The 24,728-nt window shown below is 45.5% G+C and overlaps 1 protein-coding gene across 1 annotated transcript in view; it reads left to right on the top strand.

The window, feature by feature from the left end:
• LOC127572111 (ephrin type-B receptor 1-like) overlaps positions 1-24,728 on the top strand; it is a 507,089-nt gene that overhangs the window by 421,799 nt on the left and 60,562 nt on the right. The window contains 3 exon segments of the mRNA XM_052018998.1: positions 1,441-1,563; positions 1,753-2,000; positions 8,585-8,800. Coding sequence (XP_051874958.1) covers positions 1,441-1,563; positions 1,753-2,000; positions 8,585-8,800 — 587 coding nt within the window.

The raw sequence follows: 24,728 nt of genomic DNA on the forward strand, positions 1-24,728 counted from the left end.
GCAGTTCCAAGTTTCTGCCACTTCTTGTGTAAAAATGAGAGGTTTTAAAATTGTGGGGTGGATCCGTTATTCATGGCCCATCCCTATTTAATAGGGGGACGCCGTATTATTAAACCTCTGCTGTCCCTCTGGTGAAGGTACCTCCATAGTACTACTGGGGAGGGAATTCCAGGGTTTAAGAAACTTTATTTATACAGCACGGTAACAGGCCCTTCCAGCCCAATAAGCCCATGCCACCCAATTACACACAAGTTAACCTACTAACTCGTATGTCTTTGGAATGTGGGAGGAAACCGGAGCACCCGGAGGAAGCCCATGCAGTCACGGGGAGAACGTACAACCTCCTTACAGACAGTGGTGGGAATTGAAGCCCGATCACTGGCACCGTAATAGTATTACGCTAACCGCTGCACTATCATGCAGCTGTGATCAAGGATTGGTGATATGTTTCCAAATCAGGATGGTGAGTAACTTAGAGGGGGAGCTGGCGGGTGGTGGTGTTCCCTGTCCATCCTTGTGGTAGAGTTTGCAGGTTTCCTGATGGCTGATTACACCTAGACCACTTCCAAGGCCATTTTGCTTCCAAGCCATCCCTCTTGTCAGTGGCTTACAATGACTGTCCTAATCTCCAGCATTCAGCCACCTGAATTTCTTGACGCCAAGGTTAAACCCAGTCCTGTTCTCACCTACTGGACATGCAAAGGTGGATGAGAAGTTATAACAAAGGCTCATGTGGGCTGTGGGAAGGAGGGCTCCCATCGACATCCCTTAGATACAGAGTCTCAGCACCAGTCCTGCTTGCCATTCAGATTGCTCTCCAGCATTAACTGTGACTTCCATAAGTGGAGCAAGTTAAGGAAGGAATATAATGGCTGCAATTAATATTTCAGGATCTGATCAAACGTGAGCACTAGTATTTGAGCAAAATGATTAAGATTCACTCCAGATACTTGACCTATTGGTCACTGGGACCTAACAGTATTATAATGAGGCAAGAATATATGCCAATGTATGCTGATGGACCTTGTTGAAAAGGACTGTGCCAAGAGAAAGCAGAGCAAAAAACTTGATGGATTCATTTTAAATTCTCCTCACACAATCAAATCTGCCATCTCACCACTGCTTACCTTCTCTGTTGTAATTACTTCAAGTTGTTGAATATCTCCAGCAAACCTGTATTGTGGGGAGAATATATTTGTGCATTGAAAACAGAAGGAATCCTATAAACCAAGGGATTTCCTCAGTCAGGGGATATGTGAAAGCCATCTCTTTACCACAATCTGTTTGGTACATAAAGAAGTCTAAGTCTCAATTTTTTTCCCAGAGTATAGTGTTTTATATTCATGACAAGCACCAGAGGTGGACGGGAAGATCCTGCAGCTTTGCAAAATGCCCTGCTGGCAGTTGATTTGATTGATACCTGCTGTCTGCACTCCCTAGGTTCTCCTGGGATGAAGATCTACATTGATCCATTCACTTACGAGGATCCAAATGAGGCCGTCCGGGAGTTTGCCAAGGAGATTGATGTCTCGTGTGTGAAAATTGAGGAAGTAATTGGAGCAGGTACATCTTGTTGCATTTGAGATGTTGTGCGCATTGACTTTTCTTCTCACTTGTGGGCTATATTTTGACGGGTTTGCATTGTGGCTATAATTGGAGAATTTTTTTGTTTTGGTAAATTGACGTGCTGATTTCTCTTTTGTTTACTTAACCTTGTCTTGTATACCCACATCCCCTCTTTCCCCCACCCAGGAGAATTTGGGGAAGTGTACAAGGGCCGTCTCAAGCTATCAGCGAAGCGAGAAATCTATGCAGCGATTAAAACCCTGAAGGCTGCCTACTCCGAGAAGCAACGGCGGGATTTTCTGAGTGAGGCCAGCATCATGGGTCAGTTCGACCACCCGAACATCATCCGCTTGGAAGGAGTGGTCACCAAAAGTCGACCGGTGATGATCATCACAGAGTTCATGGAGAACGGAGCACTGGATTCATTCCTCAGGGTAATTTTTCAAGCACCGTTGCCGGAGTATGTCTGGTCAAATGGTTCACAACTTCTTCCTGACTTCCCATAAAGTCAAAGAGATACAGCATGGAAACAGGCTGTTCGGCCCACTGAGTCAGTGCTAACTATTTTGTATTCATACTACATTAATCCCATTTCATTCTCTCTACATTGAGAATCAGATTTATTATCACTGACTTACATGATGTGAAATGTGTTGCTTTCCAGCAGCAGTACTGTGCAAAGACATAAAATTACTATAAATTACAAAAATAAATTGTGCAAAAAAAGGAATAATGAGGTAGTGTTCATGGGTTCATGGATGGATGGGAAGAAGCTGTTCCTGAACTGTTGAGTGTGGGTTTTCAGGCTCCTGTACCTCTTCCCCGATGGTAGTAACAAGAAGAGGGCATGTCCCAGATGGTGAGGGTCCTTAGTTAATTAACCGACCAACCTGCACGTATTTAGGATGTGGGAGGAAACCGGAGCACCTGATCACAGGGAGAACGTGCAAACTCCACACAGACAGCACCGGGGTTCAGGGTTGAACTCAGATCTCTGGCACTGAGGTTTTCTGCTGGTTCCCTCCTCTACCTTGTGTCTTTGAAGGACAGCCAATGAAAGCAATGGTGACTCTTTATGCAGGTAGTGTTCAAAACAAGCTGCAACCTTCCATTTCTTCTGTAGCAGCTGCCCACTGTTACCAGCCGGTGTTCCAAGTGCAATCATGTTTATCGCAGCCTGAAGGATCGCAGTGTGCATCAATGGAAAGCAGGGAGCAGCAATGTAATACAAAGGATCTACTTCTATACAACTCACAGGGCACTGGAGTGATCTGGTCTCCAATCACAACCCAGAATATTGACCCTTTTCCTCCCAGCCAGGAAATTCTACTGCCTTGTCCATCCCCCACCCTCCCTTTTGCCCTCTCCCCATCCCTTTCTTTCCTGCCTCCCCTTTCCCATCTTCTCCAAGACCACCTCTGCCCCCTCCCCTCCCCATTTTCCTCCAGACCTCTCCTGCCACCTCCCCTATATCTTCTCCTGGTTCTTCCTACTAGGCTAGGAGACACAAGAGACTGCAGATACTTGAACCTGGAGCAACAAACAAGATGCTGGAGGAACTCAGCAGGTCAGGCAGCATCTTGTGTGTTGCTCCAGATTCCAGCATCTGCAGTCTCTTATGTCCCCATTTCACTACTCCACTGTGGAGTGTCTTCAAGGTATGCCCACTTTGAAGAAGTTTTCCTCCAGCTGGAGATCTGTGAGACTCCCTCTCACTGCTCCCCCTCTGTGATTTCTGCTGCTCTCCTGCTCTTCGGACATGCCCTCACCCAGGCTCTCTATCTATCCATCTCTTATTCCACCCCTTCCCCTCACCTCTTTCTACTGGCTACCTCCCTTCTATCGTTCAGTCCACAGGAAGGGTCTCGACCCAAATTGCCGACTGCCCATTTCCCGCAGTTGCTGCCTGACCCCCTGAGTTCCTCCAGCACCTTGTTTGTTACTTCCTACCAGGATATCTTCTCTCACCCCCTCCACACACACACCCTCCCCCGTCCACAACCAGGGCCTCCACAGCCCTTTCCCTGCCGCACCAGTGACTGAGACCTTCATACTGTCAGGCAGTGTGACTGCTGTTTCCAAGTGTTTAGACCTCAGTGAAAATGATGACAGAAATAATAGCTCTGGCCCTGAAGGCTAGGAGCTGGTGGTGTAAGCTGAGCTTCACAGCAAGTCCTTCTGGACAGAAAGATTACACTCAGGGAAAAAAAAATAGGATTTGGTTTAATATTCATAGTCTTCTGTTTGGGAGTAGAGAGTAGGGTGTGCTGTAATCAGTGACCCAGTTTCCAGTCCTTTATCACTGTTGTACTAGTCTCCAGCAGCACTGCCATCCTGCTCAAACCTGTGCTTTTCTGTTCCACAAGGCTCTGTGCAAAGCAACAACCAGGCCACTAAGTTTCAGTTTTACAAGCTGTGATGAAGACAAATGTTCAACAATATTTTAAAGAATGAAGAATTTTAGACAAAATTTCACACGGGAGGCAGGAGTAGTCAAAATCTGCTGAAGGGAGGGGTCTTCACAGGGTGGATGTGAAAAGAGTGTTTCTACTTATAGGAGAATCTAGAACTGAGGCGGGGGATCACTGTTTTAAAATAAGGGGTTACCTGTTAAGATAAAAATGAGATGAATTATTTTCTCTTGAGGGTTGTGAGAATCAGAACTCTCTTCCTTAAAAGGCAGTCAAGGCAGAGTCTTTGAATAATTTTAAAGCAAAGGGAGATACAGTCTTGATAAACAAATGGGTGGCATGTTACCGAGGGGTAGTTTGCAGTTGAGGTTACAATCAAATCAGCTATGATCATATTAAATGGTGGGGCAGGTATGAGGGGCTAAATGCCAACTCCTGCTCCTAATCCATTTGTTTGATAAAATCAACAAAGAAAACAGCTTGGGAATAAATAAAAATGGATCACTGCCGACTTGTGAGATCACATCAAGGGTTTGTGTTTTTAATTATGGCAGAGACCCCTTCAATGTGACTTTAGTTTTACAACTATGACGTCGTCAGTAATTTGTACTCAGAAAGCTAACAAGTAATATGAAATCCAAGTAATATTTTCTGACAGCTGGAAGCCAGTGTTTGGGTTGAAGTATTTGCATGCAATTAAATAGAGGATGAGAAATTATTTCCAAGGTATGTTGGTAAAATCAAGGTCCTCTCCAGCATTAGTTCATTGACTATGAGGCTTCCAGGAGACAATCCCAGTCTGTGCCATGGAACTTTTATCTGCACCACCTTTAGCTTCAGTGGTCCAGGACTAACATCAGTCTCTGTTAATTGATCACTTATGAAATACCCATGGACCATACACTGAGACCACCCTGACCATCAAGCACCCATTTACATTAATCCTACATTTATTCTCTCCACATCCCCATCAACTCCCCACACATTCTATCGCTCACTACACACTAGGGGCAATCTACTGTCTACTGTGCCCAATTAACCTATCAACCAGCATGCCTTTGGTATGAAGGAGGAAACTGGAACACCCATAGTTACGGGGAGAACATAGAACATAGAACAATTACAGCACAATTCAGGCCCTTCGGCCCACAAAGCTGTGCTGAACATGTCCCTACCCTAGAAATTACTAGGCTTACCTATAGCCCTCTATTTTACTCAGCTCCATATACCAATCTAACAGTCTCTTGAAAGACCCTAACGTATCAGCCTCCATCACCATTTCCGGCAGCCCATTCCACGCACTCACCACTCTCTGAGTAAAAAACTTACCCCTGACATCTCTATATCTACTCCCCAGTAACTTAAACCTATGTCTTCTTGTGGCCATCAATTCAGCCCTGGGGAAAAGCCTCTGACTATCTACCCTATCAATACCTCTCATCATCTTATACGCCTCCATCAGGTCCCCCCTCATCCTTCGTCTCTCCAAGAAGAAAAGGCCGAGTTCCCTTAACCTGCTTTCATAAGGCATGCTCCGCATCCCAGGCAGCATCCTTGTAAATCTCCTCTGCACCCTCTCTATGGCTTCCACATCTTTCCTGTAGTGAGGCGACCAGAACTGAGCACAATACTCTAAGTGGGGTCTGACCAGGGACATATATTGCTGCAACAATACCTCTCGGCTCCTAAATTCAATTCCCCGATTGATAAAGGACAATACACCATATGCCTTCTTAACCACAGAGCCAACCTGCGCCGCCACTTTGAGCATCCTGTGGACTCGGACCCCAAGATCCCTCTGATCCTCCATACTGCAAAGAGTCCTACCATTAAGACTATATTCTGCCAACATATTTGACCTACCAAAATGAACCACTTCACATTTATCTGGGTTGAACTGCATCTGCCACTTCTCAGCCCAACTCTGCATCCTATCTATGTCCCTCTGTAACCTCTGAGAGCCCTCCAAACTATCCACAACACCCACAACCTTCGTGTCATCCTCAAACTTACTAACCCACCCCTCCACTTCCTCATCCAGGTCATTTATAAAAATCACAAATAGTAAGGGTCCCAGTACAGATCCCTGAGGTACACCACTGGTCACTGAACATGTAAACTGAATACAGGCAGCACCTGAAGTCAGTATTGAACCTGGACTGCAGGGTCTGTGAGGTAGCAGCTCCAATCGCTGCACCCCTATGCCACCCAAACGTTCTTCTGACTTTTTTGGTTTTACTACTATTACTCAATATTTTTGCTTTGGTATTTCATACTGGCTTCTCAAAACACTTGATGTATGTGGATAACAGAGCTTTGGTCCTGGTTCTGACCTCCATAGGACCTTCCATGCCACTGCCAACTCAGCCTCTCAATGACATAGGACATAGAACAGTACAGCACAGGAACAGGCTCTTTGGCCCACGATGTTGTGCTGAACTAATTAAACTAGTAATTAAACACCTACCTAAACAAATGTCTTCTGCCTACACAAGGTCCAAGTTCCTCTCTTCATGTGACTGTCTAAGAGCCTCTTAAATGCCTCTATCGTATTTGTCTCCACCCTCTTAAATGCATTCCCTGTAGTATTAGACATGTCGACCCTGGGAAAAAGATACCAGCTGTCTACTCTGTGCCTCTCATAATCTTATAAACCTCTATCAGGTCTCTCCTCAGCTTCCACTGCTCTAGAGAAAACAACCCAAGTTTATCCAACCTCTCCTTACAGCACATGCCCTCCAATCCAAAGAGCATCCTGGTAAACCTCTTCTGCACCCTCTCCAAACCCTGCACATCTTTACTGTAACGGGGCGTCCAGAACTGAATGCAATACTCCAGATGCAGCCTAACCAGACTTTTATAAAGCTTCAACAGAACTTCCTGACTCCTGAATTCAATGCCTCGACTAATAAAGGCAAGCATACCATATGCCTTCTTTACCACCCTATCAACCTGCTTAGCCACTTTCAGAGAGCTATGGACTTGGACCCCAAGATCCCTCTGTACATCAATGCTGTTAAGGGTCCTACCATTAACGGTGTTCTTTCCCCTTTACATTTGATCTTCTAAAATGCAACACCTCATATTTGGCTGGATTAAACTCCATCTGCCATTTCTCTGCCCATATCTGCAACTGATCAATATCCTGCTGTATCCTTTGGCAATCTTCTACACTATCCACAATACCACCAATCTTTGTATCATCTGTGAACTTACTAACCCACCCATCCATGTTCTCTTTCAGTCTGGGCCACCTGTCATGCACATTAGCCAATTCAGAAGTCCAAAGTATCACTCAGGATTTGTGCACTTAAGCGACTTTCATTGTGTACACATCATACGCAAGCACAGAATTTCACACATATGTGTTCTAACACACATTCTCTCCCACTTTGTGCAACAGAACAAATTGAGTTGCATTATTTCTTGCTCATGTAACCAGCTGAGTAAGAAATTACACTGCAATTGTGCTATTGTCTGGTTGCTCTGGGAATTAAGTTTACCCACAACCTAATTACCTAAAAAATCAAACCAAATTATAGACAACAATAACTGGAGCATGGGGATTGATGAAAACAAGATTGATTTGGGGGAAGATGCCTTCCACAATTAAATACATTATGGGACTCCCAGGCTAATGAAACTACCTGTCAAAGATTCAAAACTGTCACAATGGAGTGTGAGTTAGGTGTGGGTGGGGTGTGTGTGTGTGTGTGTGTGTGTGTGTGTGTGTGTAATATGAGGGTGAGGATTAGATGTTGTGGAATTGTAGCCTGCATGTCATGGGATTGGGGTTTGTTTGGGTTGAATGCGCTGTGGGTGGGGGGTGTAGGTGTTGTGGAGAATGTGTTGTGGGGTAGGTGTAGGTTGTACATGATGTGGGGTTTGGGTGGGGTGTGGGGTGCGTGTTGTGGGTTCGGATGTTGTGGGAGTGGGTATTGCAGTGAGACATACATGTGGTAGGGTTCAGGTGTTGCAGCGTGGATGTTGTGAGTTGTGAGGGTGGGATGTTATGGGGTTTGGGTGTTATGGAGTCATACAGAATGGTAAAAGGCGCTTGACCTCCTAACTCCTAAACTCAGTGCCCTGACTCATGAAGGCTAGCATACCAAAAGCCTTCTTCACCACCCTGTCTACCTGCAACTCCATTTTCAGGGAACAATGTACTCGTACTCCAAGGTTCCTCTGTTCTACAACACTCCCCAGGGCCCTACTGTTCACTGTGAAAGTCCTACCTTGATTTGACTTTCCAAACCTTTGCTGTTCCTCGACCCACTTACTCAGCTGATCAAGGTTCCTCCGTGATTTTTGATAACCTTCTTCACTGTCCACCTATTTTAGTGTCACCTGCAAACTTACTAACCATCTTGCACATTCTTATTCAAATCGATGACGTGGGGGTGGGAGGTACACGTTGAGGGTTTCGGGTGTTGATTGGGATGGGGTGTGCACGTGGGGTGGTTGGGAAGCTGCTGGTTCAGTCTAGAGGAGTGAGGTGGAAGGCGGGCCTTGCCTTCTTCCTCCTTGACCCTCCTCACTGCTGTGCTGAATGCACTCTCTCCTGTTGAACCTGCACACGGACTAATGAATCTGTTCACCTCCTGCAGCAAAATGACGGGCAGTTCACCGTGATCCAGCTGGTGGGCATGTTGCGGGGCATAGCGGCAGGGATGAAGTACCTGTCAGAGATGAATTACGTGCATCGTGACCTGGCTGCCCGCAACATCCTGGTCAACAGCAACCTGGTGTGCAAGGTGTCTGACTTCGGCCTCTCTCGCTACCTCCAGGATGACACCTCTGACCCCACCTACACCAGCTCTCTGGTGAGTCTGATCCTCACATTAATTGCACCTTGTGGGCAGCCTGGATGTGGGGGAGTGGTGGCGTCAGAGTGGTGGTTGGGGAATGATGGTGCGGGGAGTGCTGGTGGGGGAGTCGTGGTGGTGGGGGAAGAGATGGTGGAGTGATGGTGGGGAGTGCTGGTGGGGAATGGTGGTGGGGGAGTGGTGGTGGAGTTGGTGGGGGAGGAGGTAGTGGAGCAGTGGTCGGGGAATGGTGATGGTGGGGAGTGCTGGTGGGGAATGGTGATGGGGGAGTGGTGGGGGAATGGTGGTGGGAAGCGGTGCTTGGGGAATGGTGATGTGGGACTGGTGGTGTGGGACTGGTGGTGGGGTGTGGTGGGGAAGCGGTGGTGGGGAAGTGGTGGTGTGGGAGAGGGTGTATTGTCATAGTTTGGGGAGAGGAGGTAGTGTGGGAGTGGGTTGTGGTGTCAGTGATTTGACACATTTGCCCTTCCCATTAAATGCCTCTGCGTGCATGGGTCTCTGAAGTTCAGAAGTACATGGTGGAGGTGTAGGGAAAATGTGAAGGAGGAGTAACCATGCTAGGTAGGAAGAGAACGGTATCAGTATATAACTCTCAGTTTCACCTCCAGCCTGGATTGTTGGCTGGTTGCAAAAGAAAACAAAACATTTGGGGGTTTTTTGTTACATTTGATCTTTTCCTTATGACCCATTTGCTCTCTCGGCTGATGCTAAAAGTCATCTGGGTCCTGACCAATACTTACCTCTGGACCATCATTGCCAAGGAAAGCTCAGTGATAGAAACAGAGGCTTATGGCTCATGAGTGACAAGGTCCAGGTCTTGGACAAGTCACACATCCCCACCTCTTGTTTATAATCTTGTAACTCCCTCATCTGCAAACACCTGTCCATCTCCCATTGAAAACTAGTTCTGGAATCAACTCCCACCAGCTTTTCAACAATTGCATCTTCAGGACCGGTGGAAGATGCTGACCTGGGCTGCTGAGATGATTGTGATATCAAACTGTACCTCCTGTAAGGTTGGAGTGAACATGGTTTCTTTTCCTTGTTGACTCTCTGCATTCAGAGGTGGCTTTGAGGTATGAACCTGATTTACTGATCTCTGAACCAAAGTGTGTAAGAGAAATTCATTAGAAGAGAATGTGCATTCACCTCTGTGGGAGTATTTTCAAACAATACTTGACAATAAATGAGGAGAGAGCCAGAAGGGCAGAGGGAAACTTTGTCATTCCAGAAATCCTGCCACCATGAATTCAAACCTGGAAGTGACCTTCTGTTGTGGAATTTGGTCCATAAGTATATCCACAGGCAAAGATAAGGAGGATGATCACAGTCTTTTTTCCCAGGGTAGGGGAGTCTAAAACAAGGTTTACGGTGAGAAAGGAAAGATGTAAAGGGGACCTGAGGGGCAAGCAGAGGGTGGTGGGTATATGGAACAAGCTGCCAGAAGAAGTGTTTGAGGCGGGTACAATAACAACATTTAAAAGACATTTAGACAGGTACATGGATAGGAAGAATTCAGAGGAATATGGGCCAAACACGGGCAAATGGGACTAGCTCAGGTAAGTACCTTGGTAAACATGGATGTGTTGGGTCGAAGGGCCTGTTTCCGTGCTGTATAACTCTATTATCAAAACTGTAACACATTTTAATGGTTGAATCTTTTTGCTATCAGTCTGACACCTAAACATTGTAGCTGATCATAATGAGAATACAAGATATGGAAGCAGGAATAGGTCAACCAGTGTCTCATACCTGCTTCGTCGTTCAACAAGATCATGGCTGATCTTTTACCTCGGTGCCACTTTCTCCTTACCTCAGTCCCCTTAACATCCAAAAACCTATCCACCTCTGTCTTGAGTATCCTCCGTAACCGAGCCTTTACAGCTCTCTTGAGCAGAGAATTCCAAAGATTCCCTAACTTTCTGAGTGCTTCCAAAATAAAAAAAAATAGAATGGGATAGTTTCTCATTACAGATCCTGTACATGAAAACAAACTGATCAATTCATTGATCTGTGGACGGAAGCCTAAGCACTCACTCACTCACTCACTCACTCACTCACTCACTCACTCACTCACTCACTCACACACACACACACAAACACACACACACACACACACACACACACACACACACACACACAAACACACAAAAGCACCACATCTGCACTATTCTGCTATCTGTATTTGACAGGCTGTGGGATGATACAAACGGAATGCCTCTATCTGGTATGAAGTAATGACAGTAGGCAGCCAAGCGAGTCAGTGACAGCCCTTGTATAATATGAAAGGCTTGCTTCGCCTAGTTTATACATACCAGTGTCAGTGGGTGACAGTGATGCAGGTGTTGCTGTCGAAGGGAGAGTACACCACTACCATTCAGCTGTTTCCCCTCTCTTTCATTCACTTGAAGCAGAAGAAGCTGACACTTGACCACATTTAACAATTAATGAAGTACTGAAATGGAAAAGCAATTACTTGCAGGCTCCTTGGATGTGAGGGGCTGTTTATTTGGTGCAGCACTTCACACAGACCATCAGTACATTTCGGTAGCAAAAGAAGTCAGTGTCACAGGTGTTCCTTGTAAAATGGAAATCATTGAATCATGGAAATGTAGCCCAGAAGGAAGCCATTCAGCCCGTGGTGATCATGCTGGGAAAAGAAGGAACAATGTAACCAATTCCCACAACCCTATTCTTTGGTCCACAACCCTGTAATTTGCCAGGCCTTTTTAAATGAGTGGAAGAAATCTCCCTCCACCACTCTTTCAGGCAATGAGTTCCAGGCCTCGCCCATTCGGTGGGTGAAATAAATTTTCCTCCTGTAATTCTTCTACCAAGCATTTTAAGTCATAGAATTGTAAAGTCATACAGAACATAAACAAGTCCTTCACTGCACCCTGTCCATGCCGACCATTGCACTTACTTATAGTTATCCCATTTACCAAAATTTGGACCATAGCCGCCTAAATCTACATTGCATAGACATCGTTTTCTTTGCTGGAGTAAGTCCTTCCAGTTCATTCTCTGTCCTCTCCTAATTTTATACAGCTCTAATAATTCTCCTCTCAGCCTTTTTTGTAAACAAACCCAGCCTGATTAGACTTTCCTCTTAAGTATAATTTTCCAATCCTGGCAACACACTTACTAATCCCCTCTCACTCCCACTCCATCAGACTCGAGGATGGCTTCTATCCTGCCATTATCAGACTCTTTAACAGACCTCTTATATGCTAAAGATGAACTCTTGATCTCTCAGTCTACCTCATCTTGGCCCTTGCACCTTATTGTCTTCCTGCACTGCACTTTCTCTGCAACTGTAACATTATATTCTGCATTCTGTTTTTTTCCCTTTTGTGCCACCTCGATATTCTTATGTTTGGCAGGATATGTCTGGATGGCACTCAAAGTTTTTCACTGTATCTCAGTACATATGACAGTAATAAACCAATTACCAATTAATGTTGCTATCACATTATTCATATGTGTGGTGATCTCTTCTGTGCCTTGACCAAAACAGCAAGTTTCCCTGTGCCTTCTTAACCCCTTTATCTACCTGTTCTGCCATCTACAAGGAACCGTAGCTCCTCTGATTCCACATGGTTCAGTATTGCAGCTCATTGTGTATTCCACTGATTTGTTTGCCACCTCTATTACTCCACGCTTGGATGAAACTCTATTTCCCAGTGTTTTGTCTACCAGTTGATATTACTTGCAGCCGTCAATTTTTCTTCGTCCTTGTTAACCACACTGCCAGTTTTAATATCATCTGCAAAGTTCTTAATTGTGGCCAATACATCTGTCTAAATTTTTAACACACCATAAAAAAACGAGGGATGTCCCAGTGAGGACTGTCAAACCTCACAGCCGTCTAATCACTTACAATTTCTTCGATCACTGGCCTTTTCTTTCTGCCACTGAACCAACTTTAAGCGTCATACAACCCTTCAGCCCATCAACCTCTTGACAACCATCAAGCACCCATTTATCCTAATCCTACACTGATCCCATTTTATGCTCCCCACAATCCCATCATCTCCCCCTCTCCCCACAATTCTGCCACTCACCTGCACTGGAGGCAATCTACAGAAGCCAATTAACCCACCAACCCGCACCTCTTTAAAATGTGGTGGAAACTGGAGCACCCAGGGGAAATCCATGCGGTTAGAGGGAGAATGTGCAAACTCTAACCTGCAGCAAGTTTGATCCAATTTAGATCTAACCTGCTGCGTTCACTTGGATCCCATAAGCTTATACTTTTACAGTCAGTCTGCCAGGTAAATAAGCAGCATCTTATGCACTACCCTCATCGACACACTTAGTCACCTCCTCAAGAAATTCATTCCAGCCTTCCCTTAACCTGTCTATGCTGACTGTCTTTGATTAATCAACACCTTTCTAAATAGTGATTTATACTGTTCTTCAGAATTCTTTCCAATGATTAGTCAGTGTTAGGCTGATCTTCTCCAGCTTTAAACTGCTGTCCCACATTAGCAGTCCTTCACTTTTCCAATGCATTTAGAGGATTGGAAAGTATACAACTAAGGTTCAAAGTGTAATCTGCCTTTGTAGCTTTTGTCCATGTACTTCCTGCAGTTCAGGCAGAATTCACAGGGAAAGGAAAATGCAGAATGTGTGCAAGGTATTTTAAAGAGAAGATTGATTATTTTTAAAATAAAACATAGTCCATCATGTATGTGTCATTGCATGTCAATCAACAGATATATTGATATAGCAAGAAAACCTGGATCAAAGAGGGGTACCGTGACACTTAGTTTGATAATGTCATTCTCTGTGAAAGCAAAATAACCTTGGAAAATATGAGTAATTATGGAGCAATATTCATGTATAGGCACCATGCTGTTTGAGACATTTTGATTTGTGACCTCTTCATCCACATGGCAGTTCACAGTCACCTTCTGGTGCCACTTTCAAATGTTATTATTGGAAACTAGCTGAGGAAAATGGAACTTTGAGCAGCTCAATACTCTGCTCACTCATTGTGTGTGCCTCAACATCTCTGCAGTTTACTTAAATACTTTTACATTATGTGAGCATTGTTGGTATGGCTAGGTTATTGGCTAACCCTAAGTGCCTTTGAATAGCTGTCTCTTAATCCACCGCAGTCCTTCTGATGAGGTTCCCCCAAAGTGCTGTTGCATAGGAAGTTCCAGGATTTAGACCCGGCGACCATGAAAGTGGTGATAGATGTCATAATGATACACACCTTGAAAGGAAACTTGCAAACTGGTGGTGTTCCCATTCACCTTCTGTCTTTGTCCTTCTTGGTGGTTGAGGTTGCAGGTTTGGGAGGTGCAGTCAGAGTAGAGTAGGTGAGTAACTACTGTGTCTTTTGCAGAAGATACACACTATAGGCACTGGTGGATAATTAAATATTTAAGGTGGTTAACAGGGTGCCAATCAACTGGCTTACTTTGTCCAGCATGGTTTGGAGCTTCTTGAGAGATGTTAAAGCTACACTTATCCAAGCAAATAGGGAGTATTCCAATCACAGGCCTGACCTGTGCCTTGTAGATGGTGGAAAGGCCTTGGGTTTGATATCCACCCTTTTACCTGCTCTTGTAACCATGATATTTATGTGGTATTGAGTTTTAGTAGGTGGGGACCCCCAGGATGTTGATAGTGGTGAACCTGGTAATTGTAATCTGGGGGTTGTTGGTTAGACTCACAAGTTGGAGATGGTCATTACCTGGCATTTTTGAGGTGCAACTATTACTTGCCCCCCATCAGCCCATGCCTGAATGCTGTGGTGATCTCAATGCATGCTTCATTGGCTGAGGAGTTGAGAATGGACATGAACATCATGCAGTCATCAGCAAACATCCCACTTCTGATGTTCTGATCAAAGGGAGGTCATTGATGAAGCAGCTGAGGATGGTTGGGACTAGGACACTCCCCCGAAGAACTCCTCTAGTGATGTCCTGGGCTGGGGTGATTGACCTCCAAGAACAACAATCTTCCTCCTTTCTATGAAGTATGACTCCAACCATTGGCTCCATCCTGTTGATGCCCACTGACTTTGGTGTTTCCAGGGCTCCCTGATGCCACAATTGGTTGAATGCTGCCTTGATATCAAGGGCAGCCACTCTGAACTCACCTGTAGGATTCAGTTCGGTAATTCATGTTTGGACGAAAGTCGTGATGCATTCCAGAATGGAGTGATCCTGGCAAAGCCCAAACTGGGCATCAGTAAGTGGGTGAGTAAGTGCTGCTTGATAGCACTGTCACTGACACCATCATCACTGTGCTGGTATTTGAGAGGGAACTGATTAAGACAGATGGATTTGTTCTTTTTGTGGATAGGAGATCTCTGGGCAATTTTCCATATTGTTGGATAGGTGTCAGTGTTATTTCTGCACTGGAACAGATTGCTTGGAGTCATGGCTGGTTCTGGAGAGTACGTCTTCAGTACTACAGGTGGGATATTGTCTGGTCCTGCAGCTTTTGCTATATCCAGTGCTGTCTGCCATTTCTTGGCATCATGTGGAGTGAATCACATTGGCTGGAGCCTGGCTTCTGTGATGGTGGGGGGTCTCAGGAGGAAGCCCACTTCTGTCTGAACATGGTTGCAGATGTTTCAGTCCTATCTTCAGCACTGATATGCTAGGCCCTATCATTGTTGAGGATGAGGAAGGGGTTTTTCTTGAAGTCATCTCCATCTACAACTCGAAATGGCATGACTGCGGAGCTTTGATCTGATCCATTGATTGTGAGATCACCAGCTGTGTCTTCGACATGCTGTTATTGTAACTCACAGGTAGTGCTATGTTTAAGCTTCACCAATTAACATATCATTTTTAGGTACGTCTGACATCTGCCCTTCTGTTTTCTTGCTGAACCAGGATTAATCCTCTGACTTGTTAGTGCGGGCAATGGTGTCCTTATCATCTGCTGGTGGTCAGACTCCAGTTATGAGTTGCCAAATCTATACCTATCCCATCTAGCACAATACCATGAGACTTAAAGAGATCTGGAGTCAATGTTGAGGACTCTCAGGACTACACCCTCACACTTTTATGCCACCGTGCCACCCTCTTGGTGTGTCTGACAGGACGTACCCAGGGATGGTGATGGATGAGTCTGGCACATTGTCAATTGGGTATGATTCTGTGAGTACAACAGTGTCAGGTCATTCAACAAACAACCTGCTGAAAGAAGTCAGCGGGTCTCACGGCATCTGTGGGAGGAAAGGAATTGTTGACTTTTCAGGTCGAAACACTCCATCAGGCCACCTCCTCTCTCACCTCACCCCCTCCTCTCATCTCACCTCACCCGTCCCCCCTCCCATTACCCTCTTCTCTCTTTTCTGACCCTAATCTTTGCCCAGATCTAACCCCTGCTGGGTCTTCATCATTACCCCTACCCCCCCGACCTCCCCCCGCTGATGCTGAGTGGTCAGTCCTCTGCAGAGGCCTCACCTTTTTACCCCTGCTCCCACACCTCACCGAGTTCCAGGCCCACCATGACGTGGAGCTCTTCTTCCATCACCTTTGTTCCTATTTCTTTGGCAGGTAGTCCTCACCACCCACCGATGACCCCTCCTCACGTCTCCAACACTCGAGCACCCACTTCTGGCCCTTTTACCCTCTCTCGAAATTTTAATCTCCCTTTGCCGCCATGACGTCAACCGCCTCAACTTCTCCACTCCCCTGGCCCACTCCAAACTCACTTTCTCCGAACACGCAGCCCTCCAATCACAACCTCGTCATCAAACCCACAGACAAGGGCGGTGCTGTTGTAGTTGGTTGACCGATCTCTACCTTGCAAAGGCCAGACAACACCTCTCTCTTACCAACCCCTGGACCATGACCCCACCGACAACACCAGGTCCTGCACTGTCACAGATCTCATCGCGTCAGGAGATCTCCCCTCCACAGCCTCTAACCTGATAGTGCCTCAACCCCACACTTCCCGCTTCTATCTTTTACCCAAGATCCACAAACAGGACTGTCCTGGTAGGCCCATTGTTTCTGCCTGCTCTTGCCCCACCAAACCCATCTCCTCATACCTCGATTCCATCCTATCTCCTCTTGTCCAGTCCCTTCTGACCTACATCCGGGACACCTCGCATACCCTCCACCATTTGGACAATTTCTGATTCCCTGGCCCCCACTGCCTCATCTTCACTGTGGATGTCTAATCTTTATACACCTCCATAATTCCTTTCCTTCCACAGATGCTCTCAACCCGCTGAGTTCTTCTGGCAGGTTGTTTGTTGCTCCAGATTCCAGAATCTGCAGTCTCTTGTGTATCCAGTTAGGTCATTGCTTGACACAGTCAAGGCCTCTTGTTTACTTGGCTGATAACTACTACAACAAGCAACTAACTAGAGATGAGGAGGATATATGAAGAATCATGCCCTTTTGTCTGTTCCTGGTTCAATTCCATTTACTCTGTAATCACTTGAAACCATTTACTTGCAATTATTTACCAATCTCTGTTTTCAAAACTGGAATAATTCCAGAATTCAGAGCCTTGTATGGGAGAGATATCCAGAAACTTGTATGTGAAAAACATTTCATGATTTCCCTCCTGAATAACCCAGCTCTATTTTTGTTTGGACAGCCGCCCTTTGTTCTGAGCCCTGTCAGTAGGCTGGGGAGTTGCTCCATCAAATGCCTTTGTTATTTTACCCCTTGAGGCAAGGCCAATATAACTTTCCTGATGTGCGGGCACTCCAGATCTTCAATCCCTCTCACCCGGCCATGTACTTCAGATGAACCAGGCACTGTATACAGGAACTATCACTTTTCTCCCCTTTGTAGTCTGCCTCCTCAGGATAATGACCAATATTTTATTAGCTGGAAATGGAGACTGAGAGTACTGGGGATACTCAGCAAGCGAGGCAGCATCTGTGAAGAGAAATCGAGAGTTCGTACCTCAGTTCAATGACCTTTCATCAGAACTGATCTTTATATTTCAGATTTCATTTTTCACTTTCATTAGCCAGTTTTGATTTTGAGAGAATGTTTCACTCTCTTTGAAACCATCTGCTTGAGGTCCACTGATCTGTTAAGCAGATGGTGACTAACTTGCTGAGTAGCCCCAGCACTTTCTGTTTTTATTTAAGGCAGTCTGGCTCTGGTAGATTCATCTACATGCTTGAATTTCCTACTACTAGTTTTGATAAACTACTTAGTGCAGTTTAATGCAGTTAAATAGGCTTTACTACCCCAACAAGTAATCTTGAAACTCCTGTCCATTTACCTCTCATGTTGCTCATAGTACCAGCCTGTGCTAACTTGTTGGTCATTTGGGGGACTTGCTTTTCATGGTCAGTAAAAGAATGGCCCCAAAAAAATGCAGTAACTTTTTTATTTACATTTTATTGCTTTGTGATTTTTCGAAGGACCATGTGGTTCCTCTGTGCATTGTCTGTAAGTATAAATTCAATGCACTGTCTATATATTTGTAATGTTCTTGTGTTCTATGTGTTCTTTGCAATGGAAACACCTGGGTTCTCATTTTCTGCCTTTCTCCTCCACTGGGAATTAAAAGTATCTGAGCCAAGAAATTTGTGTGGAAATCCTATGCATACAAGTCACTTTATATGTGTTTTAATGCAGTAACGACCATCTCCTGTTGCAATTCTGCCCAATGAGAAATTGGACTGTGCACTTTGGGACCTGATTCACTGCTGCCATATGCAAGTGTGATGTTTATATGAAGGTCTCTGCTTTACTGATGGAAATTGGAACATAATGGTTGTGGGCTCAGCATCCTTCCCAAGATTTGACTGCATGGTCATAGATGATGCTGCAGTAAAGTACTTCTCTGATATGTGGTTGTTATACAGCTGAGACCAAGTTTCTACCTACCTTCACAGGTGGAAATGACCCAAAGCATTTCTCGAACAGGAAGTTCTCCTGACGAATATCTATTCCTTAACCAGTAACATTGGAATAGATAATTTGATCATTTAAGTGGTGGCTGCTCTTTTTGGGATCTTGCTGTGCACAATCTTCACCCTCCCCACCTCTGTGCCTGTATGGCACTGCCTGCATAGGTCGCCCTCAGTGTCGTCCTGAACTTCCTCACCTCCAGATCATTCTAGGCAGTGTTGCCTGATCCATGCCACATCTCCTGGTTTGCTGGAAGAGTGGTGGTTAATGCTCCCTACCCAAGGAAGAGGGACCTTGTTTCTCCTCCCCTCCCCTCACGTGTTTGTGTGCACACCATCAGGTTGAGCAGGCAATTGTTTACCAGGAATGTGAGCCTTTTGAAGGTGCTCAGGATGTCCTTTCAGAACGTGGTTTGACACCTGGTTGGTGACAATATGCAGGCAGTTCACTCTGTTATTCCGAGGCACTCTGTGTTGTTTGCACTATTTCAGCAGCTGTTTCACCAGAGGACCGGCTCTTGCACAGTAAAGATCATCCCCTCCTTCTGTGGTTTCTGACTCCTGTACATGCTGCAGTGAGTGTAGCTCAGTGCTGGAATAATGGTTGCCACAAGGCAGCACAGTGGCACAGCTGGCAGAGCCATTGCCTCACAGCTCCAGGTTCCATCCTAACCTCGGGTACTGTCTGTGTGGAGTTTGCATGTTCTCCCTGTGACCGTGTGGGTTTCCCCGTGTGCTCCGGTTTCCTCCCACATTCCAAAGATGAAGATGGCAGGTTAATTGGCCACTGTTACATTCCCTTTAGTGTGTAGGTGAGTGGGGGGAGTCGATGAGAATGTGGTGGAAATAAAAAAATAATAGGATCATTGTCGATTAGTGTAAATGGGTGGTCGATGGTTGGTTCGGACTCAGTGGGCTAATGGGCCTGTTTCTGTGTTGTATTTATTCAAGACTCTTGTGACTCTTAGGCTCACTGGTAGCAGAGTGGAGAATGCCCTTGGGGTCCTCAAGAGGTGGTGCCTACACCACTGTGGAGGAGCGCAGCATAGAGCTGGGTCATTCAGAATTGCTGCCTCCCTCATAATCTGCCAGCCATTTGGATTCAGAATTTGCCTCAGCCTCTCCAGCAGAAGGAAGGGGTGGAGGAAAAATCATAGAACCTCTGCAGCACAAAAGAAAGCCATTCATCCCATCTGACGCAACAAGCAATCTGCTGGAGGAACTCAGTGGATCAAGCTGCATCTGTTGGAGGAAAGGAATTGTCGATGTTTCAGGTCCTGATGTAGGCTCTCAACCTGAAATGTCAACAATTCCCCCCACAGATGCTGCTCGACTCGCTGAGTTCTTCCAGCAGATTGTGGCTTGCTCCTGATTCCAGCATCTGCAGTCTCTTGTGACTCCAAGTTTATACTGGCTCCTACTAGACCAATCCCATCAGTCCCATTCCCCTGCTCTTTCCCCGAGGTCCTGCAAATTATTCATTCTGAACTGCAGAATTTATTCTGTTTCCACCATCCTTACACGCAGTGAGTTCCAAACCATAAGCACACCTTGACAGTGCTGCTTAAAACTTTTTTTAACCAAGCTTTTGGCCGCCTGATCTGTCTTGGTGTCATTGTGTATCTGATCTTACATCTTCAATTCTTTTTACTGTATTAAAGCACAAGCTGTTGATTAATGGGCCACATATCTGTGGTGGGTCCCTGCAGTTGCTGCTCCCTCCACCCTGGCAGACAGTAGTGAAGATGGGAGTTCTTCAAAGCCTGGCAGCAATGGGCCTAATGAGCTTTTGGCTCCATTGTCTTGTTTAAGCATTGACCATGTAGGACTCTGGGGAGTGTTGTAAAACAGAGGGACCATGGAGTTCAAGTACATGGTTCCCTGAAAGTGGAGCCACAGGTTGGTAGTGTTGAAGAAGGCTTTTGGCATGCTGGCCTTCATCAGTCAGGGCACTGATTATAGAAGGGAGGTCTGCACTTGGAGTATTGTCTTCATGTTTGGTCACCCTGCTATAGGAAAAATGTTATTAAACTGGAAAGAGTGCAGAAAAGGCTTACAAGGACGTTGTAAGTCTTACAGGACTTGAGGGCCTGAGTTATAGGGAGAGGTTGGACTGGCAAGGACTTTATTCCTTGGAGCGTAAGAGACTGGGAGGTGATCATAAAGAGGTGTATAAAATCATGAGAGGCACAGATAGGGTGAATTCACTCAGTCTTTTTCCCAGGGTTGGGGAATCAAGAACTAGAGGGCATAGATTTAAGGTGGGAGGGGAAAGCTTGAATAGGAACTTGAGGGGCAACCTTTTTACACGGAGGGTGATTTGTATATGGAACGAGTTGCCAGAGGAAGTGGTTGAGGGCGGTACAAGAACAACTTTTAAAAGACTGTTGGACAGGTATATGAATAGGAAAAGTTTAGAAGGTTGTGGGGTAAATGTGGGCAAACAGGAATAGCTTGGATGGGGTTCTTGGTCAGCATGGACCAGTCGGGCTGAAGGGCCTGTTTCGATGCTGTATGACAAACACTGGTTCATGGGGCAACCGTTGAGTGACACTGAGCTGGTCAAACTTCTGTCTCATCCAGCTAGCCCATTATCAGACACCACTTTTGTTGGAAACAGTTCAGTGGAATGATACTAAAAGAATCCCTTCTCCAGGCTTGAGGCCAAGGTCAGGAGACGGGGTTAGAGGTGGATGGGAGCAGAGATCTGAGAGCCAGAGGGCAGTGGATGTGATGAAGGACCTGTGGAAATGTGGGACCTACTTCTGTGGGGTTCCAGTCTGGCACTGTACTCAGAGCTGAGAGCATGGGCTGAGCAGCTGAGTGCTGCTGCCTGAGAACACCACACAACGTAAGCGGCAATGTCACACTGAGTTTTGTCAATGATAAGTGAACCTAGAGTTGACAATAATTCCCAGCATATTAATGAAACAGAGACAAATGAAGCATCAACCAAGGACTAGTGGCACGATCACCGCCTTAGTGTGCTGGTAGTCATAGTGACATTAAACACTGCGCTACTTCTTCATACTTGTTACATCCGTTCAAACAATATTCCATACTGCATACAAGCCCTTCTCTTCTCCCTCCTCTCTGAAACAGTAATATAAAGGAAGCAATGAGTTCCTGAATGAACATAGAACTTTTTCAGCGTTGAGTGCGTGTGCTGCAGTTACTGCTGAGGAATGCGCGCTGCAATCTCTGTGATTGATGGGTAAAGACCATGGTAACAGACCATTTATTTCGGGTTCCAAGCAACAAGTAAGTTAGTTAAGAATTATATAAATGCAAGCATGGAAGCCGCTGAACGAATAGCTTATAATGCTTGGCTTTAGGCTGATAAAGTTTACATTCTCATCAGTGACTTTACAGCATTTCGGTGTAGTCATAAAGCAGCCTTCCAACTTCCAACATACTGAGAACAACAGCAGGATAAGAAATCAGTGAAGGTTTTTGATAATTAATCCGATTATTATTTTTCTTTTATAGCCAAGTTGGTAAGCAAGGTAAATAAGAACGTTACAGCATAGTTAAATAGATTTTAAGACCATGGACTGTGGAAAATAATTCCCTGACAATTCAGTAATTGAGCTGTTTAAGAATAACATCATGTGAATTGCAAGTAGTTTTCTGTTGTCCTCTGTCTTGATGGAGATGGAGAGCACTTGTTTACAGAGCCCTGCTTAAAGCAGTACACCACAAAAGCTTCCAGTCCATACAAGTGTAGTGAAGTTTTACCTGTTCTTTCTTAGATGAGGTTAGATGTACCAGAGAAGAAAAAGTAACAACATTGACACCACATTCAAAGCTAGACAACAGTATAATTATTTCACACTCTTCTACCACATAGAGAAATAGTACTCTCAGACTTTCACAGAGACAGTTTTAAGGTGTGACACAGTGAAGCTGAAAATTCTTATGTGATGGTCTGAAGGAGAAAGATCCATTCCAAAATAGCACGCATTGACATTGTCAGTGTAACATAAATGGAGGAGTTACTGGAGTCTCTAGCATAGACAGAATGGATTTACATTGGTTAGTATACAATCACGAATCAGGGCAGTTCTTTCAGATACAACATTTCAGCTGTTTGTTAGTTCAGCTCCACAGGCACTGACTGACTCAGTGATACAGCTCAGGTCATTCCCCTGATGGAGTTTAAAACAAAGATTTGCGTTACTTAGAAACATAGAAAAACTACAGCACAATTCAGGCCCTTCGGCCCACAAAGCTGTGCCGAACATGTCCCTACCCTAGAAATTACTAGGCTTACCCATAGCCCTCTATTTCACTCAGCTCCATGTATCTATCTAACAGTCTCTTGAAACACCCTATCGTATCCGCCTCCACCACCGTTTCCGGCAGCCCATTCCACGCACTCACCACTCTCTGAGTAAAAATCTTACCCCTGACATCTCTATATCTACTCCCCAGTAACTTAAACCTATGTTTTCTTGTGGCCATCAATTCAGCCCTGGGGAAAAGCCTCTGACTATCTACACAATCAATACCTCTCATCATCTTATACACCTCTATCAGGTCCCCCCTCATCCTCCGTTTCTCCAAGGAGAAAAGGCCGAGTTCCCTCAGCCTGCTTTCATAAGGCATGCTCCGCATTCCTGGCAGCATCCTTGTAAATCTCCTCTGCACCCTCTCTATGCCTTCCACATCTTTCCTGTAGTGAGGCGACCAGAACTGAGCACAATACTCCAAGTGGGGTCTTTCCAGGGACCCATATAGCTGCAACAATACCTCTCGGCTCCTAAATTCAATTCCCTGATTGATGAAGGACAATACACCATATGCCTTCTTAACCACAGAGTCAACCTGCACAGCCGCTTTGAGCGTCCTATGGACTCGGACCCCAAGATCCCTCTGATCTTCCACACTGCCAAGCGTCCTACCATTAATACTATATTCCGCCAACATATTTGACCTACCAAAATGAACCACTTCACACTTATCTGGGTTCAACTGCATCTGCCACTTCTCTGTCCAACTTTGCATCCTATCTATGTCCCTCTGTAACCTCTGACAGCCCTCCAAACTATCCACAGTACCCCCAACCTTTGTGTCATCCGCAAACTTATTAACCCACCCCTCCACTTCCTCATCCAGGTCGTTTAAAAAAATCACAAAAGAGTAAGGGCCCCAGTAGAGATCCCTGAGCTACACCACTGGTCACCGACCTCCACGCAGAATGCGACACTTCAACAACCACTCTTTGCCTTCTGTGGGCCAGCCAGTTCTGGATCCACACTGCAATGTCCCCTTGGATTCCATGTCTCCTCACCTTCTCCATAAGCCTTGCATGGGGTACCTTATCAAACGCCTTGCTGAAATCCATATACACTACATCTACTGCTCTCCCTTCATCGATGTACTAAGTCACATCCTCAAAAAATTCAATCAGGCTCGTAAGGCAGGACCTGCCCTTGACAAAGCCATGCTGACTATTCCTAATCATATTATACCTCTCCAAATGTTCATAAATCCTTCCTCTCAGGATCTTCTCCATCAGCTTACCAACCACTGAGGTAAGACTCACCGGTCTATAATTCCCTGGGCTATCCCTACTCCCCTTCTTGAATAAGGGAATAACATCCGCAACCCTTCAATCTTCCGGAACCTCTCCCGTCTCCATCAACGACGCAAAGATCATCATCAGAGTCTCCGCAATCTCCTCCCTTGCCTCCCACAGCAACCTGGGGTATATCTCATCCGGTCCTGGCAACTGATCTAACTTGATGCTTTCCAAAAGTTTTAGCACCACCTCTTTTCTAATATCTACATGCTCAAGCTTTTCAGGCCGCTGCAAGTCCCCACTACAATCCCCTAGATCTTTTTCCGTAGTGAATACTGACGTAAAGTATTCATTAAGTACCTCCGTTATTGCTTCCGGATCCATACACACTTTCCCACTGCTGCACTTGATAGGCCCTATCCTTTCGCATCTCGTCTTCTTACTCTTCACATACTTGTAGAATGCCTTGGGGTTTTCCTTAATCCTGCCCGTCAAGGCCTTCTCATGTCCCCTTCTGGCTCTCCTAATCTTTTTCTTAAGTT

The sequence above is a fragment of the Pristis pectinata genome, chromosome 6, assembly GCF_009764475.1.
Source record: "Pristis pectinata isolate sPriPec2 chromosome 6, sPriPec2.1.pri, whole genome shotgun sequence".
Classification (NCBI taxonomy): Eukaryota; Metazoa; Chordata; class Chondrichthyes; order Rhinopristiformes; family Pristidae; genus Pristis; species Pristis pectinata.